The 19,130-nt window shown below is 34.2% G+C and overlaps 1 protein-coding gene across 1 annotated transcript in view; it reads left to right on the forward strand.

Moving 5' to 3' along the window:
• Positions 1-19,130, forward strand: part of EFL1 (elongation factor like GTPase 1) — an 84,274-nt gene that overhangs the window by 11,700 nt on the left and 53,444 nt on the right. The window contains exons 11-15 of the mRNA XM_050903585.1: positions 4-126; positions 2,777-2,876; positions 13,330-13,481; positions 14,165-14,343; positions 15,038-15,173. Of these exons, the coding sequence (XP_050759542.1) occupies positions 4-126; positions 2,777-2,876; positions 13,330-13,481; positions 14,165-14,343; positions 15,038-15,173 (690 nt within the window). The remainder of the gene's footprint in view (positions 1-3; positions 127-2,776; positions 2,877-13,329; positions 13,482-14,164; positions 14,344-15,037; positions 15,174-19,130) is intronic.

The following is a 19,130-nucleotide window of genomic DNA, read 5'->3' on the forward strand; positions in this document are numbered from 1 at the left end:
TAGCCATGGTGTGTAATAAACTTCCCAGTCCTCTTGACATCACTGCAGAGAGAGTGGAAAAGCTAATGTGTGTTGGAGCTAGAACATTTGATTCTTTGCCACCAGAAACTCAGGAACTGAAAAGTGGTGAGTAGATGTTCTCCCATTAACATGAATGTTGTTTCTGTCTTGGTGGTTTTGTTTGTCTTTGGATCATAAGATGTGTAGTAATCTCTACTTAGATTTATAATTATTTTACTTGTTGTAGCTTTGTTAATGTTTGTCAGTGACATGTCATAGTATGATGTCTTATTTTTATGGCCATACATTTTTCTTCAATCCCATATATTCATGGTTTTTAGACAACTCAAGCTGCAGATGATGTAAAGTCGAAGACTGAAACTGAGGAGTTCGGAAGGATATGAGGTTAATATTTGGTTTTAGTTCTAAACAGCAGAATTTATCTAAACAGTAGAAGTTATCATGTAATCGAGAATTGAATATTTTACCAACTTCTATATTAAAATCATTAATTTCTAGCCAGTAGGGGTTTGAATTTGGACTTCATTTTTACAAGTGTATTGATTAACTAGGCCCAGCGTTTGGTAATTTAAAATAAAACCCATTTTTTGTTGAATTGATTGCTAAGTAGTTTGTGTACTGAAAATAAGTTAGTAAGATGTAGCTTAGCTGTTACTACAAACATTGTCATTAAGAATTTCTTCAACATTTCCATAGCTCAAGGTATAACTTGATTTCTTAGTTATTTCATAATGTTCCAGAATGATAAAAGATTGGCAAATAAAAACAGGCACCAAAAGACTTCCAGGGCAACAAATATATTTTGTTACCCAGAGTGTTAAATGAAGATAGGAAATCCTGATATTTTGAAGTTAGTTTAAGTTTTGCTGCCGACTTCATGGAGATCATGATTTCATGTCCAGTGCTGGCAGAGTTTCCAGCTTTAACTAGAGTTGCTCCTCAAGAAGGGTTTAGTAGTATATTCAGACACTGTTGTGTTGAACATTGGGATGTGTATATGCAAAAGTAAGCAAGAGGAAGTTTGATAATCACTAAGTCCTGTGCTATAAAATTGTAATAGGGGCTGGAAAGACTACGTTCAATGATTTAACCTTGCTGTATGTGGTAAAAGAACTGTATATAGGCAGTAATGAAAATAAACTTGGTGTACCGGATGCAAGAGAGCTCGTAAGATGCTCGTAATATTCCTTTTTCTGTCTTTGAATTATTTATAAACATAAACTCTGTGTTCATGTACGTACTTCATAAAAATTGTGATGCCTTGGAAAGGAGAACTTCTACTGAGTTCTCTTCCTGAAAGACAGATGAGAACTGCTGAAGCTGAATTAAGTATTTAGCGGAATTGAAAATCAAAGTTGAAACTGATAATATGGATGTATTGCTCAGTGGTGCGCAAAGCTTGTGGTATACACGTATATGTGGTAATCTCCTCTGTGGGGTAGGAAGTTCTATATAAAATCAAGGGATGCTTTTCCCCCAGATTCGGTAGTCTGAAAAAGAATGTTCCCAAATGATCTTTTCAGATAGGTTTGTAGGGGACAAATAGGCCTTATGTATGATTTTGTTGTTCTGCAAACATTCTTTCTAACTGAACAGAATGTAACAGAATAGCATTTTGTTGTAAGGTAATAAATGTTCTCTGATATTTCAAGAGGTAGTTTAGTAAAAATTACAAGAAGATACCATGCTTAAGCTAGTAACAGTTAAAAACATTTCTTAACTTTCTATGTGCAGTGAAAGGTGTTTCTAGAACAATGTTTTGAAGAGAGCTTCAAGAAATCTAAAGGGATGAGATATCAAATGTCAATTTAAGATAAGATGTGAATGTCAGGTTGACAGGCTGTTAGGAATTGTTTCCTGGGGGTGAGGCAACTGATATTTTCATCCTTTACTGAACATTTACAAATGTTGTATTCTCCAAACAGTATTCAATAATGTATAAGTTAATTAGAAGAAATTTGCCTCTGTAAACTTGGATCTTACTGCTCTTGTTTATGAAAAAATAGTGTACTTCACATTTAGTGAATATCTTGCTAATTTTTAGTAGTAGTCTTGCACTTTGTTTGCCTAAGCACTTTACAATATAGTCTTTTCATACATCAGATAGAAGGGAGAAGTGTAGGAGAAGACGATTTATTTTCTGTGTTGTTAGAAGTTTTGAATGGTATTGTGTCTGTTTTGGATTTGGTAATGTGTTCCAAGTTGGATGAAAAAAAAAGTTTATGGGAATTTCCTAAGTATTGAATGAGTTTTGTGTGGATCTTTCATCCTTTGAGGAATATCCATTCTTTCAGTTAAGTTGTTAAGATATCGTGAAGACATGAGCGTCTGGACATTTGCAGGACTTCCTCCTTTAGTTTGAAAGGAGGGAGAATACTTTGAGTACTGAATAAATAGCTCTGTCTTAATGCTAAGCTGCTCTGTTTTTCATTCTAGTCTAAACCAGCCTATGAACTCAACTTTAAATATCAAAACAATATGTTTAGTTGGAGTATAGGTAGTTTGTTATGAAGAGTTCTATTTTTACAATTTTGCTGATTTTATTTTCTTGTGAAACAGACTTGAAGATATGGGCAGTGTTACCAAATGATTAGGCTAGAGTAATTTTCTACTTTTCCTGTTAATTTGTCTTTAGCATATTATCCATTGATATAGGAAATAAACAGTGATGCCTATAAAATTCATGGAAAGCCATAGTTTTGTCTGTACTGTTGGGAAAAAATTGTGCAAATAACTTCCTTTTATGTTTCTTCAGCTTTTATGAAATGCAGTAGTGAAGGAACAGCCCCGGTTATTGTCTTTGTTTCCAAAATGTTTGCTGTTGATGCAAAGGCATTACCACACAATAAACCAAGGTAAGAAAATGTAACATGTAACTTTCTGATCTACATTAGATACTTTTAGGAAAAGAAGTTATGTTGCAAGCGTGGATAAATTGTTTTAGACCTGAGAAAATAATTCACGAATTCCTGAGATGCAATAACATCTTTTCAGCAAGTAGAGATTTTCTGAATGAGTTCAGGAGATGATTTGTTTAATCATATGAGTTTTAGAAGATTTAGCAAATTTGTTGAGGAGTAGAAAACACATTTGTTGGAAAATAGTGTTTTCGTCCAAATATATCATCCTAATTCATACATTGTATGCTGTTTCAGGATGTTTGGTTGAAAATATGATTGAGTTGTAATGCTTTCTTAGTTTTTCAGTAAGGTTGTGTTGGCATGATCATAACGGCTTGCGTTTATACCAAGAAACAATTCCCATCAAATCTGGCATAATAGCTAGGCGATCATCCAGTCAATTGCAAGTGCAAAATAAAACTAACTTTTTGCATTGAACTGAAAGGCATTAATGCAATTCAAAAGATTTTCTTCTGGGAGGTTTGGAAGATTTTTTGTTACAGCTTTTTATTGTTTAATGACCATCTTATTTTCTTGGAGGGGTAGATCCTTGTTGATTTCATTTCCCTGACATGCTTAACTACAGTACTTTTAGCTGAAGCCATCTGCTTTTTTACAGAAGAAATGCACTTTTCTGATGAGTTTATAAGAATGGAGTTCATCTTAACCTTTCATCCCTCTATGCCTCTGGAGCATTTTCAGTAGTCAACTTTTGTATTAACTGGCCATTTTATGTTTTTCTGGGATTGTCACTGTACAGTGAAGTAATATAGAAAATATTAATCTTTCTACTAAATTAGACCGATTGTGACTGTTAATTCTTTGTGCAAAAAAATGGTACTGTTGCTGTAGTAATATTTGAAAGCTTTACTACTATCTTAGGTTTTTCACACACTTCCTAGATTTACTTCAGTTTTTTCTTACCACGCTTATCTACGAATCTTCCACCAAAAATCTTTCCTGCACTAAGTCTGAATTCAGGGAAAAGATGCATTGCACTTATGGATTGACCAGACGCTAGATGGTGCAGTTTTGCTTTGAGTTCTGTCCTTAAATGTATCTGAAACAAGAGTTCTTGCTCAGGTACTGCTTTGTCTGCTTTCCTGGATATATACTCTAGTTATCAGAGAAGACTACACTGAAGCCATCACTTTCTGGCTGTTCTATCACTGATAATGACCTGTTCTTTTATTTGTTGGGAGGATCGAGATTCTTTGACGTGATGAGGATGTAACATAGAGGCAAAGGTAGCTTTTACGTATACCAGACACAGAAGGTCTTGGACATATTTTGAAGATTTTAGTCAAAATTTAAAAAAAAGAAAAGCTAGCTACTGCAACTCCTGTGGGTTTGGGTTTTTTTTTTCCATTCTATGTCATTTGCTTATGAGCACTCTGCTTCATAGATAAACTCTCCTTCCATGTCTCCTCTGATATTCATCTTACTTTTTTCTCGATGGGTTTTTTCCTATTCTCCTTAGTCATCCCCTCCAGGAAGGGAGCTGTTTTACATGTGTGGTTATATGCCATGTGTTAAACTTTTATTCTTTTAAAAGAGAGAAAAAGTTCCCCAAATGGACAAAAGAATATTTTGAAGAAAATTGCCATGTATTGCGGTTCATAATATATGTATGACCAGCTCAATTATTTTTTTTTGGTGAATGATGCATTCAGTACAGGAAGCTTATGCATTGTAAACTTGTTGGTTGTGTTTTCTCCTTAGATAAAAAAAAAGTGCTGCTCTCAATTTTACTGGTTTTCAGAACACAAATACGATTGCATTTTTGCACTCTGATACATATTGTGTGATAAATCTGTAATTCTGGTTATCGATCTGGTTTGAAAAGCCTCAAGATGTTTACTGAGTTGAGTGGAGGACTGCAGTTGACGGATAGTCCAAGTAATGCAGAGCTGGTCCAAAAATCCAAACAAAATTAGGTAAATTAGGCTTTCTGAGATAATACTGCAGGAGAGTGAGAGCTGTCCTGGAATTCTTTGTGGGAGACTTGAAGCATATTAGTGATGACTGTAGACAATACGTCCTTTCTCCCTGTTTATTCAGTAAATTGAAAATTGTAGTGTCTTGCTCCGTAGTTTGTGTGAAAAGTATTTTGTGCTGGCCTTAATATTAAATTATTCAATTAGTTACTAATTGGCAGTATTAAAATGAAATCACGTGACTGTTTTTCTTTGAGATCACCAGTCATTATCAGCACCATGTAATTTTGCTGATTAGGTAGTATTAACAGTTTTGTTTTGAAGTGACAGTTAGATTCCATTTTTTGAAAAATAGTAATATAGCTAAATGTGTATTTCTCAATATTTTAATTGTTAATATTCTACAGGTAAGCAGTTCTTGAAGAAATCAGAAAAGGAGGTTAGTTTAAAAGAAGAAGGAAAGCTATCTGTGTGAAACAAAATATAAGTGTTTTAAAAACACAGCATTGTGTAAATGTGGTTCCTAAGCACATGTTTTGAATTATATTGGCCACTGCATGCTATTTACAGTTACACAGTGAAGATTGTGCTTAACAGAATTGAGTGATGGTTGTGTGGAGTGTGTGAGATCCAATATTTAAACGATCATTCCGTGAGGATGCTCCATAAGAATGCCTGAACGTAGGGAGGAATAAAGAGTACATACGCTATGTCGATTAACAGTGGTTTCGTGTTTACCTATTTAAGAACATTGGTACATGTTATATATTCCATTTACATGTTAATGTTGAGAAGCCATAACTGTGTTCTTGTGTATTCTGATGTTTGACTGCTGGACCTATCTGCTAGGTTATTTGCATCCTTTGGGGGGGTGGGGAGGGCATATTTTTAAGCATGTTAAAGTATGTAAAAAAATCTGAGATTTTTCTTTTTTTTTTTTTTTTTTTGGCAAGACTTATACTCTTCGACTTCCAGAGGAAAAAAAAAAAATAGATCCATGCTACTGTCTTTTTCTTTCCTTTTGTAAGGTAGTATTGGGTAATGTTACCTTTTTGTAAATTTCTTAGAAGCTGCAAATTGACTTTGCAGTTTTTGTAGTTTGCGTTATTTCTGCCATCTGCTTGTAATACTTTTTAAGCATAGGCTGGGAAAAGCAGAAAGCTCTTCTAAGTCCAGGGTGTACAGTAAATGATAACAAAGGTTGGATTTTTAATTAAAACAACCTCCTTTGAGACTGCTGTTGGCAACTAATACCTCCTAGAAGGTGACTTTAAAAATTAATAGATTCTATACTATAACTGCTATGTTTTTGCTTTTACTGTTTAAATAACAAAGTTTGTCAGCTATTACTACATTAGAATACATCGGAAAATAATTTGTGGTCAGATTACAACAGGTTGGCAGCTTATACTTGCCTTTCTTTGGAAAGATTTGAAATTTGACTTTTATATGGTACCAGTATGTCCCTGAGTTTTTATCAGGTTTTCTAAAGAAACGAGAATTGTGTAGATATGTTTTGTCTTCCAGTTTCTTCTGTCTGAACTTCTGAAATTATTTGCTAATTCCAACCAAATCAGACAAAGGTGTAAATTTTCTGAAAATTGGTGGTTGGGCAGAGTAGACAAACAAATTAGGACCCCTGATAAGAAAGTTTAGTGCGATCTCCTCCACTTTAGATATTAAAATATCTAAACCCAAACCCAGTAGGAAATAGGGCCATATTGGCTCCTTTTGGAGCTATTTGCTTTATGTAATGAGGCCATGGTTATTTGATGATGCCTGTGGTTATTTATTCTTAAGTATTGCTGTGTGCAGAATTAGGTGTTCATTCAGCATATACTGTTTCTTTCTCTCCTTTCTACTAGTGTTTTACATTGAACTGCAGTCTAAAACAGAATGGTTGAGTGGAGGTGTATAAATAAAGGCAGAGCTTGACATTTAGGCGAATGTTCCAGTTTGCTCTTCCTGAGGTTCAGAATTCTGTCTTTATCTAACCCAGTGTAGAAGAGAAATATTTAGTAATTAGTTACGATCGCTTTCAAGTAGTTTTAGCTGTTGCTATGTGTATTTAATATAAAATACTGAGAAAATGTAAATTGGATATCACATGTTTGTTATGATGAAATCCTCAACTGACTTTGTAGAGCTTTATGTATAAATGTCACAGTGATGCGATGCAATGTCAGCAATAGGAGGTAAACCATTTATGTTACTTCAAGTCCATTGTTCTTACGATCCTGCTGAATAATGTAAATAAATAGAGTACACTAAAGAAATTCCGTTTCTACTTTTCAGTGGTAATAAAGAAAAGTCTATTGACCAAATAACCTAATGTACTAAAATTGTATTTCAATACTGCACTAGGGGTTATAAAACCTATAATACCCTTACCATTTTCCTCCAGATAATATGAAAGGTACTTCTTTCTCCTCAGCTTGAAATCAGGATTTTTTTTTTTTCTTAGGTGTCACCATGAAATAGGCACTTTCCCATACAATTCTGCATGAAATTATGATGATAATTGTTTCTTTGTTTTGTGGTACAGCTTATTTGCATGTCTTAAACCAACATATTGTAGTGTACTTCACCTATTTCCTTTCTCATGTTTCCTAAAAACTGTATTGGAAAAAATGTAAGTCCTGTGATTTTTGCCCAACATTCAGCTAAAAAGATATTACATTGTCTTGATCAAAAGAAGAGAACATTTATAAAGCTCCAAGCTCTGTAAAAAATTGCTGTCTTCTTGCAAGTAAATTAATTTTTATGTCTAAAGGCAATATGACTTTCAGTGACTTCAGTGTGATCTGAACCCATCATCTTCTGTTTGCATTAACAGTTTGTTCTAAATTATAGTTAGTGCATTAGAAATGAATATGGTATGAGTCATCTGAACAGCCTGTCAGATTTACAGGTTAACATCTGAAGATGGCACCCAGTTATATAATTAATAAAGTAATATATACTTTTCAAAAATTAAAAACCCTACTGTCCTGGTTTCGGCTGGGATAGAGTTAGTTTTCTTCTTAGTAGCTGGTACAGTGCTGTGTTTTGGATTTAGTCTGAGAATAATGTTGATAACACACTGATGTTTTAGTTGTTGCTAAGTAGCGCTTATCCTAAGTTAAGGATTTTTCAGTTTCCCATGCCCTGCCAGCAAGCAGGTGTGCAAGAAGCTGGGAGGGAGCAGAGCCAGGACAGCTGACCCCAACTGGCCAAAGGGGTATTCCATACCATAGAACGTCATGCCCAGTACACAAACGGGGGAGAGTTGGCCAGGAGGGGCGGATCACGGCTCAGGCATTGGTCAGCGGGTGGTGAGCAATTGCATTGTGCGTCACTGGGTTTTTTTCCCTTGAGTTTTATTTCTTTTTTTTTTCCTTTTTTTTGTTACATTCCTTGTCATTACTATTATTATTATTATTATTATATTTCATTATTATTGTTGTTAGTATTATATTTTACTTCAGTTATTAAACCACAACACCTACTTATGGTTATTGTGAAATAAATTTCATTGTAACAATATACATTTCAATCCAGCTAAGGCCTTTGGAACTGATCTAAGAGAGGAATATGTAGTAATGGATGAAATTTGAATCTTTGGACATAAGCTATTTTGTGTAATTGTAAGCTTAAGAGAGAAAAGCTTATAACATTCTGGAAGAGTTTTGCTTCAGGTTTCTTCTTTCTTTATTGCACGTTTAGTATGTGAGAGAAATCAAAGGTCAGTTTATCAGTCAAGAGTGTTTTTCAAGGCAGTGTATGACAGCTTGATATTGATATCTTAGTTTCATTATGTGTCTCAGAATGAATGATAATTGCTATATAATACAATATGAAACAGTTATCGAGTATTCCCCTTTGCAGGAGCCCTGTAAGATTGTTGTATGAAATTTTATGTAGACTCTGATTTGAATAATTTTCAGTTGTTTATTTTGTGTATACACATTTATTTCTACTGTGAATTGCCTAGTGCTTTCAGTTGCAATAGAAAAGATAGGGAATAATCGTAGTAGTTGTACATTAGTTTGTGAATGGAAATAGTTCCGTAAACATTAAGCAGTTTAATCCAGAAATTAATTTCAGAAGGATTAGGAAGACCACTGGACATACTCTGTGCTGAATTGCAGCAAACAAGCTGCACTTGAGAGAGCTGTCCTTAGGGATGCTGTTGTCAGAAGTCTTTGAGTGCCAGATGGTGAGCAGAACAGCAGCCAGTGATTTAACTAGAACTTAATTCTGAAGAGCAGAGTCGTGAAGAGTAATCCAGAAGATTCTCTGTAAATTACTTGGATTTAAAGATGTTAACAGAAATTACCCCCTTAGTTTCATGAAGTCAAGCATGTGTCTGTGAGCTCATGGAATTGAAACTGGTAAAAACTGTATGGAGAGAAAGTATTCTCAGCCACTTCAAAAACATTGTTCGTGGCATGGGAGCTGCATCACAGACACTTGTTGATGGGAGTGTCAATCTTTTGGAAATCAGTTGATGTTCTGACTGTGGTGTTTCCTTTTTAAAATGGTCTGAAGGCTAAAAGGTTAAAAAATAAACATAACACTTTCTTTAATAATCATAGGTCAATTTATGTTTGGGTTTTTTGTTTTGATTATTCACTATGAATTTTTGAAATGTTTTGGATGAAGTCATTCTTCGATAACAGAGAAGGGTAGAAAAGCTGTCATATTCAGAAGATTGATTGCATGAAGAAGTTGTCGTTCAGTTTGAATTAAATGAGTTATCCTGGGGGAATGTGGGAATAAAAAAGTTGACAGTAGCTTGCTTACATTAACTGAAATCTGATGCATTTAATCAACAATCTACTGAACGTTAATAGTATGTATATTATACTCTTTTCCACATTATTATTTCCATAGCATTTGTTTACCACACGGTTGAGGTTAAGATGAGTTACTGATAATGTGGTTAGCCATCTATGTCAGCTCTGTTACTTGTGTCTGGTTCACATCTATGTTGTCTGGATGCTGTAGCATTGCTCTGGAGGTAGGGAATCTCTCTTTTTCTTTCTGCTCCAGAATTTTCATTTACTGTTTTTTGTGTGACTGCATGGTCCCATTTTTTTTTCTGCCAATATTTTGAGGCTGTAGATCCTTTCTTATGGAGTGAAAAAAGGGGGGGGGGGGAGAAATATGGTAGGGAAGAAGAGGAGAGAATCTTTCTTCTGGTTTGGGCAGCATTTGTTCAAAATTGATTTCCCTTCTGATTGGTTTTGCCAACTGGAGAAATTGAATAAATCAGGGTATAATTTAAAACTGATTTTGTTGCAGATCCAGTGCCTTATGTGCATTAATCTTGTTCTGAGTTCTGCTTGAGTGTGTTACAATTCTATATAAGGATTTATTTGACAACATTATCTTTTTGTGGTTTCTAATGATACTACTGGGAGTGACTAATTTTATAGAAATTGACGCTGACAGAAACCAGGATGGAAGTCTAGGTTGTACCTACTAGCTAAAGTCCCACCCACACTCAATCTGCTTCTTATCAAATTGAGAATATAATTGACTGTGCTTATATGTATTGCAACTTACACCAGTGCATTCAGAATTTTAAGGTACCTTTAACATTTGTGATTAGGGCTATCTGACACCTAAATATACTGATACTTTTAAAAATACCATGTAAAGGCAAAAAAAGCAAACAAACTTTTTCTTTTACTCTCAGGATTATTTACACAAATGAAAAGTATTTTTGGACAATAAAATGTGTTGGAATGCGTACATATGTCCTCATGTGTATACTATGCCATCATACATAGACTGCATTTATGACACCCTTGGCTGTCTCATCTGTACTTTCCCTATCAATCTCTCTCCTCTGGGAATTTTTCAGACATTCCAAACCCTTAAATAGCATTGAACAGCTGCCTTCAGGAAAAAAAAATCATCATAAAAAAGTTTTCTTCACCATCTGCTTTGCATTTTGTATTGTTAAGCCTCACTCTCTTTTGCAATAAAATAAACAAACCAAACAGAAATACCACACTATCCCAAATTTCAGAGATACATATTCTTAGTTCTGTCACAGTGATTAAGAGATGATTTTTTAAAAGAAAAAAAGAAAAAGGAAAGAAAAAAAAAAAGTTGCTGAGAAGTTTGTAGTTACAATTTTATCTTACTTTTGCCTTTTCTATGACATGTAATGTGTCTGTCCCAGGTTCTGAGTTCTGAAAGTCTGTGCCTCCAATTCTGACATTTTATCCTGGGGGCCTCACTTAGGTAATTTTTAGAGAGATTTTTAATTTATGTAGTTTTCTTACTCTTTTGAGTTGAATGTTTGGATTCAAGGTAAGCCTGATAGTTGTGTTCAAAGTGATTTCTTCAAGTTCTAAGAAGAATTTTGATAAAATGAAGGGTCTCATGAAGCATTTTTTAAATTAAGTCTCTTGCAGAATGTGTTGTATGCAGAAAGGCATCCATATTACATTAAAAAAATCTTACTGGCAGTGAGTTGGTCTCAGCCACATAATCTGTTCAGGGCTTTCCTCCCCTAATTAATCCAGTTAGGGCAGAGTAAGCGTCCGCTAAGTGTCTCTATTGGCTACACATAAAAACTTTGACCCTTAAGTGATGGGTTGTTTCCCTACTTGGGAGTGTGGAATAGTTGATATGGGGATGTGATTCAATTTTTTTTTTTTTTTTTTTTTTTTTTTTTTTAGTAGAGATCATACTTATATGCCTGTTCTGTAAAGAAAAATTACTGCTGTAGTGCTTCCCACTGTTTTCTTCCTCTTATCATTCATTACAACTACTACTACTCAGGAAATCTTGAACTGTTTTTGTAGTGTGGAAATTAAAGAGAGGAAGTGACTTGTCCAGGGTTACTAAACAAGCTAAAACTACTAATAGGGCAGTTTGTTTTTAACACTCTGTTCATAAGACTGTGTGCTGGATACAATTTACTGAAGAATCCTAAACCATCTTATTACTAAGAACCATTGTTCTTGCCTCCATCACATGAGCAAATGCAGGTGTGAGGACACATCACGTAGATGGGCTTTTGCTGTGGGATTATGTTCACCTTCTGGAGTTGAAGTCAAGATCTAAGACTTTGTATTTAGTTTGTCCAGTTGTGTTGTACAAATGCATGTTTTATGATAGAGAGAATTCTTCTGTTTCTTCTCTCGAGTTAGAATTCCATTAAGAATATTCATATAATATAAAAAATGCATTGGTTATTATTTTGGAAATAAATTATTTATTAATGCTGGAAAGCAATATATATTTCCATTGCTCCCAATGCAGAAAAACCCCCCAAAACCTGGAAGCATTCTAGTTCCATGAAAAAAATTATATCTGCATAACTTAATTATTTTTTCCTGCTTTTAAGCTGTGGTGATAAAGATTATTTTTTTTAATGTAGGCACCTGATGGCACGTTACATGAGAAATTGTCGATACTGAAATTACTAAACAGAATAGATTATTCTTAAGAGTATCTATAATGATTATAGCAGGGTCAGAGGTTCAGCTCTTTTATATGGGAAATTAATAGAAGCAGAGGAGGAATTGGAAAGAGAAGATGACTAGTATCTGAAATGAATTTCCTTGTTTGGACTTTATTAAATTAGAAGATAACCTCATGTCACAGATTTTTATTTAGGGCCAAATTTAAAAATCAAATGGACAATTTCAGGCAGTGCTGTTGGATTTCATGTATGTGTAACTCACTTTGCTGTTCAAAGTGCTTGAAAAGAGTTGCGTTTAAAAACAAGTCTGTTTATATTGCCTTATGTAAGAATGATGACGTCATTCTTTAATTTTTATTATTTATTGCTTTAAATCTTACGTTAAAGCACTTTGTTTTAAGGCAGGGTTTACCAGTGAGTAGATAGAAATTGCATCAGAATATTAAAATTATTTGTTGTTTTTGTTGTCTCAGTTTTAAGTCTTTTGTCCTTTATGAAGTTATTAACTTTATGGAAAGGTAGATACAGCAAGCAAAGACTTTTCCCTGCGTTTGAACACTTGCTGTAAAGACTACCTTAAAATAGTAAAGATACCACAAGTAATTAAAAATGACAGTATTTGATCCCTATGTATTTAGAAGAAAAGTCTGGTAGTTTTTTTCTAACTATCTTGGTATAGATAAGCTTAGAGTAGTATACTTAGTCTTAGCTGTCATTCTAGCTCAGGATAACATACTGGATATGGTGTAAAAAGCAATTTTGAAAATTGGTGTGGATCTTTTCTGAAAAAGTGAGAATTCACATGTCAGTGGGAGAAACTTGACTTATTTTAACAAAATAAATAGAAGTTTAACATGGTGGCCTCTTCCTAAACATGGAAGAGTGTGATAATTTTAGCTGACTTAAAATATATAGTATCATGGGGACAAAAGGCATTCTGCATAAGTTTTTACTTATGCCAAATATAGTATTCTAATTATTGTGATTTAATTTATTGTAAAATAAATGATATTTCCAAATACTAATGCTTTAAAATACAATGTAGGCCTTTAACTCAAGAAGAAATAGCTCATCGGCGTGAACTTGCGAAACGAAGACATGCAGAAAAATTGGCAGCAAATCAAGGAAAGGAGCTGTTAGAAAAGCCCCTAAGTGAAAATTCATCTGAAGTAACTGGGAACACTGGTGAAATGAAAGGTATGTAATGCTTTATCTGTTTTTCTCAGGGGATGTATAATAGTAGTGTCTAGGTGTTGTCAAGGGGCTGTGTGCCTTACAAAGAATCATCCACATGCCAGTCCAAACAGTTCAATAGATAGAACTGAATGAAGAGTGAGGAGGGATTTATAAGAAAGCTCATAGTTCATAAATGCTGTAATATTGCCATGGATACCTGTTCCTATAGCCTGAGAATGTGCTTGGTCTCAGTACTTTGAGTCAGGGAAGACAGATGATGCTTGAAGGAGATGCTCTCCTGAAAAATGAAATTATTTTCATTCTAAGTAGAAAGATGCAGCAATTGACTTTTGCCCTTGTGTATGGGGTAGAAACATTCAGGTTTGTTTAGCTTACTGCTAGAAACTGCTTATGGACTTGTTACTAGCATACTTTATGCCAATATAACTTTAATTCCTTTAAGCTTTTAGGAGAGTAACTGTTTCATTAAAAAAGAAAAAACCCGAACAGCCTAATAATAAATTGGTACAAAAGCAGTGTATGAGCAACAGGACTGGATCATGAGTTACAATGGGGCATCTTGCCATCTTTTAATGAGTTGCCAGATGTGATAGGATAATATGTAATTGATTATTTTTTTTTTTCTTCAGATGATGAGGCAGAAACTGCTTTTATACTTCATATATTTTTCTAACTTTGATTAGGTGAAGAGCAACAGCTCACTGGTCAAGTAGAGATCATGACCTCAAAGGCAATGAAACAGGAAGCAGACAACAAGGAGTCTTTCATGGCTTTTGCTAGAGTGTTCAGTGGCGTGGTGCACAAAGGGCAAAAGATCTTTGTTTTAGGACCAAAATATGATCCTGCTGAATCTTTGCATAAGGTAAGAGGTGACAGTGAACTGTTACCATAACTTGGGATTCTTTTGAAACACTGATGACTTAACTTTTTACACGTTGCTCACTCAAAAAATGAAAAAAAAAAAAAAGTTCAAGTCAAAAATTCCAAAAAGTATCAAAGTAATTTAGGTAATTGTGGTAATAGCTGATTGTGTCCGTAAAGTCATTATAAAGCTTAACATTTCCAAAATAGTTTAAGTACAGTGTTCTATTACCTAACAATAAATGCAGTATGTGCATACTTTGATTCAAAGAAAACTTGCAAAGGAAAAAACAGTGCTTTTGGGGAACAGGAAGGTGCATAATGTATTGAAAAAAATGGTGTTAAATGTTTTGAGATTGTGATCATAGAAGTTCATTACTTACGAATTTACTTTAAAACATCTGTTGTATCAGTGACAATGAAAAGTGAGCTAGGAGTAGTACACACCTAAAAATTACCAAAGAAAGTGGTTTTTTTTATTTTCTTGGTAACATTTGCTTGTTTGCCACAAGACTGGATTTTTGGAAGCGGAAAAAAAATTTTCAAGTATATGTTGGTTTTTAATATCTAACTTTTGAAATGAAAGTGCTTTAGAATGTATTTCTTAGCTTTGGAATGCAAGGAGGTTTTGAGGAAGAAGTTTTTATCAGTACTAAGTGATAAATATCCAACACTAGTTGTTTTACTCTATGTAGCTGTCATCCCAGTGTTCTGCTACAAATGATCTGCCATTAGTACCTCATATGACTTGCTGTACATTGGAGAATCTCTATTTGCTTATGGGAAGAGAACTTGAAGATCTTGAAGAAGTACCTGCAGGAAACGTTCTGGGTAAGATGTAACTAGTATTTAATTTCCTAGAGCTTGGCTCCTTATATCATCCAAAATACACAGAAATTGTTTTGATGTGATTAATAATAAGAAAACTTAAATAAATCTATGAATGTTTTTAGGTATGTTGTGTGTGCAAAAAAATGAAGGCACTCTAATTAAACTGTGATTTCTGTGAACTTTGAATTGTGAGGAGGGAAAAGATGCATGAATAGGAGAAAAGTAGGGATTATGTTAGACTGTTATCTTCAGGTTGGAGTATTGCCAGGTAAGCATCACTGCCAGGAATTGCCAAAGGCAGCAGTAAGGTCTCATATTTTATAAATTGCAAGGATTATTTGTAATATTTTCCCAACAGCGGAAATTCTGTAATATGACTTCTCTAGTGATGCAGATAATTGTAGTTTTATTTATGGGTCTGCTTGAACTATGGTGCTAAAAATTATTTCTTTTATGGCTGTGGCAAATTTCGCACTTTCTCCATGGACAAGGTTCTAAGTGATAAGTCATCTTAATCATTGAGGTATGCTCTTTTGTGGCAGATTCTGAGCTGCTTTGTTCTAGAGTATGAATGGCATTCTTTGCTGGTTTTGTCCTTCATTTGTCTTTTTTTAATATCAGAAGTAGTGTTTAGAATTTAGAAAGTGTAAACTTTAAAAATTATTTGGTCCTTTATTTTTTTCATTTTGTGAATGAAAATGTACGAACTACAGCAAAATACAAGATTTTTTTTCATATCTATTGTCTGATTTTTAGAAATTTATAGTAAATATATAGTAAATTAAAAATAGGTGTACTCTGTCAGGGTTGGATTTTGTTAATCGAGGCAGTTAACCATGCTGGTTGCTTTTAGCATGGGCCTGGTGTTCAGAACATAAGCAGCTGGTGAACTAGTTTTATTTGAAAGCTTAATATTTTAAAATTCTGAATTTTACCTTACTGTAGTCTGATGCCCAAGTTGACCGTTTTCAGTATCAAGATGTATTAAGTATATGGTCTGTTTACTTCAAAAAATGATTAAGAGTTTGGAAAAAAAAAACCCACCCCAAAACACTCTGCAGTAAAAGTGAAAGGATATCAGCTTCGTGCTTGCCAAATAATAAATACTCCTGGAGCTGCCTCCTGCAGAGAAAAATATATTGTGAAAATTATGTAATGCCTTTAATGTTAAGATTTGGACCGAATTTCAAGAAATATTTTTGTAACCAGTTAATTCTACCAAAAGGCTGCTCTTCAGTGGAGTCTAGTTTTTCCATAAAGAAAAGCGTATTAGTTGAGTAATACTGAAGTTCTAAATGGTGACACAAGATTTGTCATATTTAGAAGAATTAATTAGAATTTTAAGATCAGAATTAACAGCCAGAGCTCTTAGCCAGACTATGTTTGGTATTTCATCTCTTTTTACTGGATCATTGTCTAGTCTTTTTATATATTGACAAAACAGGTTTTCATTTTTACCTAGAACGTACAAGCTGAAGTATATATGGTTTTTTTTTTTAAATCTAATGTCATTTTAAAGAATTTTTAAAACTAAAAGCCCTAAATACCTTCTTGTGCATTTGTTTCTCGCATTTCCCTGTAAAGCTGCATTGTTAATGTACATGAATTCAATAAACACCTTTACTGATTTGATGATGATTTACCACGCTAAGGAGAGAATGCAATACATTCATATGAAAGGAATCTGTAACAATGGTGATGCAAGACTTTTTTATTATTCCAGTTAGTAACAATGATTTCTGTTTCAAAGGCCATTTATCTTCCAGCTTTAAAGCATACAGCAGTGATTTTTCTCCAGCCATATAAGGAAATTGCTTGTAGATTATCTAGTAAATTAAGGAAGCTTTTCTGAAAGCTCTGTAGTTTTACTCTGTATAATTAAATTATTGCTGTAAGGAATACACAGTTAATCATGACTGCCTATTTCCACTTTAAAACTTGTAGTATAGGGTTTTTTCAGATTTTTTTTTCTTCAGGGTTTGGGGGGGTTTTTTTGCTATTATTTATAGGTTGTTTCTTACAAGGAAGAATCTGCTTGGTCCTAGTGAGCAGCCTTTTTATTCTTTATACTGGCTTATGCAAAGGTTTAATGATCAAAGACATAGCTTGATACATAGGTTGTTTTACTGAAGATGGAAAGATTTCATCCCATGTTCCTTGTGTTCAATTAATATTTCCTTAAAATACTAATCTCCTTTTAATTGCTAAAAATCTAAGAAACTTGTAGCAAAATATTGTAAGAGGAAAAGGTAATGAAGCATACTGTGTTTGAACTACAAAGCTGTCACACAAACAGAATTCAAGAACATCCAGCTGAAAAGCAATACTATGACCCTGTCTAATATGCATAGCTATTCTGGCAAGCTTCGGAAAGTTACTTTCTGGTATTATTCTGAGTTCCTGGAAGTTAGAAGAGGCAAACTGCTATGCATTACTTAATTTGTATTGCAAGTTTGCAGCTCAAATGTTTTGTCAAAAAGCTTTAAGCAGTATGTCATTTTCAAGTAACATGGCAAACACAAAATACTGCCTCCTTCCACATAGCTGTTTATAATTCACAATTTTTCTTCTTCACAATATCTATGACTCCTGTACATATTTTGTAGTTCTTGAGTATGAGGTGAAATACGATTTAAAACAAATGAAAAAATTCTTGGGGACCAAGGATAATAAAGTCTTTGTAATAAATGTTTTAAAAATTATTTGTCAGAATATTCTATGAAAAGAGTAAAATTCTTGTCTCTGACAAAAACACCTGGTTTGCTTCTAAATTACAAATTCTACACTATTGATTTCTCTACTCTGAGAACTAAAAAGGAGTATGTGAACAAAATGCCTTCTGAGGAGAGAGTACTGTCTTATTTTTCACTTTTTTTTTTCCCCTGCACTTCTGTTAGAGGTCCTGTGCCAGCAGACAGGAAATTATACTTGGTAACTGGTACTACTAGGTTCTACTTTGTACTGTGAATGAACAGAGACCTTGCAGGAGGAGAATCTAGTTACTAGAGCAGCAGATAAGGTTATACTAGATATAGGTAATCTAACTAGCCCTCGGGTTCCAAATGGCACTTGTATTTAGTTGAAACTGCTGAATGAAAAACATGACAGTCATTGGAATGGGCCATGAAAAGTATCTTGAGGTTTAACTGGAAAAATGTTGAAGTACTGATCCAAAAATAAATCATGTGTCTCAATGTACTGTTTCAGGAATGGCTTATTTTTCTGTATCGTGTCAGAGGCCTTTTGCATGGTATGCAGTTGTTGAATTTGAACCTCCCTGTGGTCATCAGGTCTGAGAGTCCTGGGAGTGAGAGCCTTATCTTGCAAATGGTCCGCCTGCTTGTCCTTATGGCAGTGCTAGCCTTCTCTGTATCGCTCTGTCCTGTCTTAAGGGCCATATGAACTTCTGGACCGGCTTCACTTGGCTTGGAGTTGCACTGATGCCTTATTATCTTAACAGAAACAGTGTTATCTGTTTTGTAAATTCTAACTAGGTATATCAAAGTCATGCTTAAATTCCAAATATAGAAGTACTCTGTGCTTGCAAACATTAAATGTGACAATTATGTATGTCACCTAAATCTGTAGCTCAAAATCAGCTGAGATCTTTTGATTCCAAGACATCTCAGGCACATTTTGTGCTCACCTTTTGAAAACTGCCTGAATATCCATTGGAAAGAAAATGTTGTCTCATAGACCTTGGACACAAGTCTATGTGCTGTTTTGAAAATATTGTCCTTCTGTGTCTTGAAGGAGAGAAAACAGTACTTGAATATTAAATTCCAAAGACTGCTTGACTGATGTATCATTGCATGTTCTTAGTGATGCTATAACTAATACTGACCTATGTTTGCATAATCTAGTGCTATGCAAATAGCAAGCTACTGTAATTGCTCCACTCTCTTTAAAGGTTTGTCGTTCTTTGCTATGACAAAAATATAACAGAGAAAGGAGCTT

The sequence above is a fragment of the Gymnogyps californianus genome, chromosome 11 (assembly GCF_018139145.2).
Source record: "Gymnogyps californianus isolate 813 chromosome 11, ASM1813914v2, whole genome shotgun sequence".
Classification (NCBI taxonomy): Eukaryota; Metazoa; Chordata; class Aves; order Accipitriformes; family Cathartidae; genus Gymnogyps; species Gymnogyps californianus.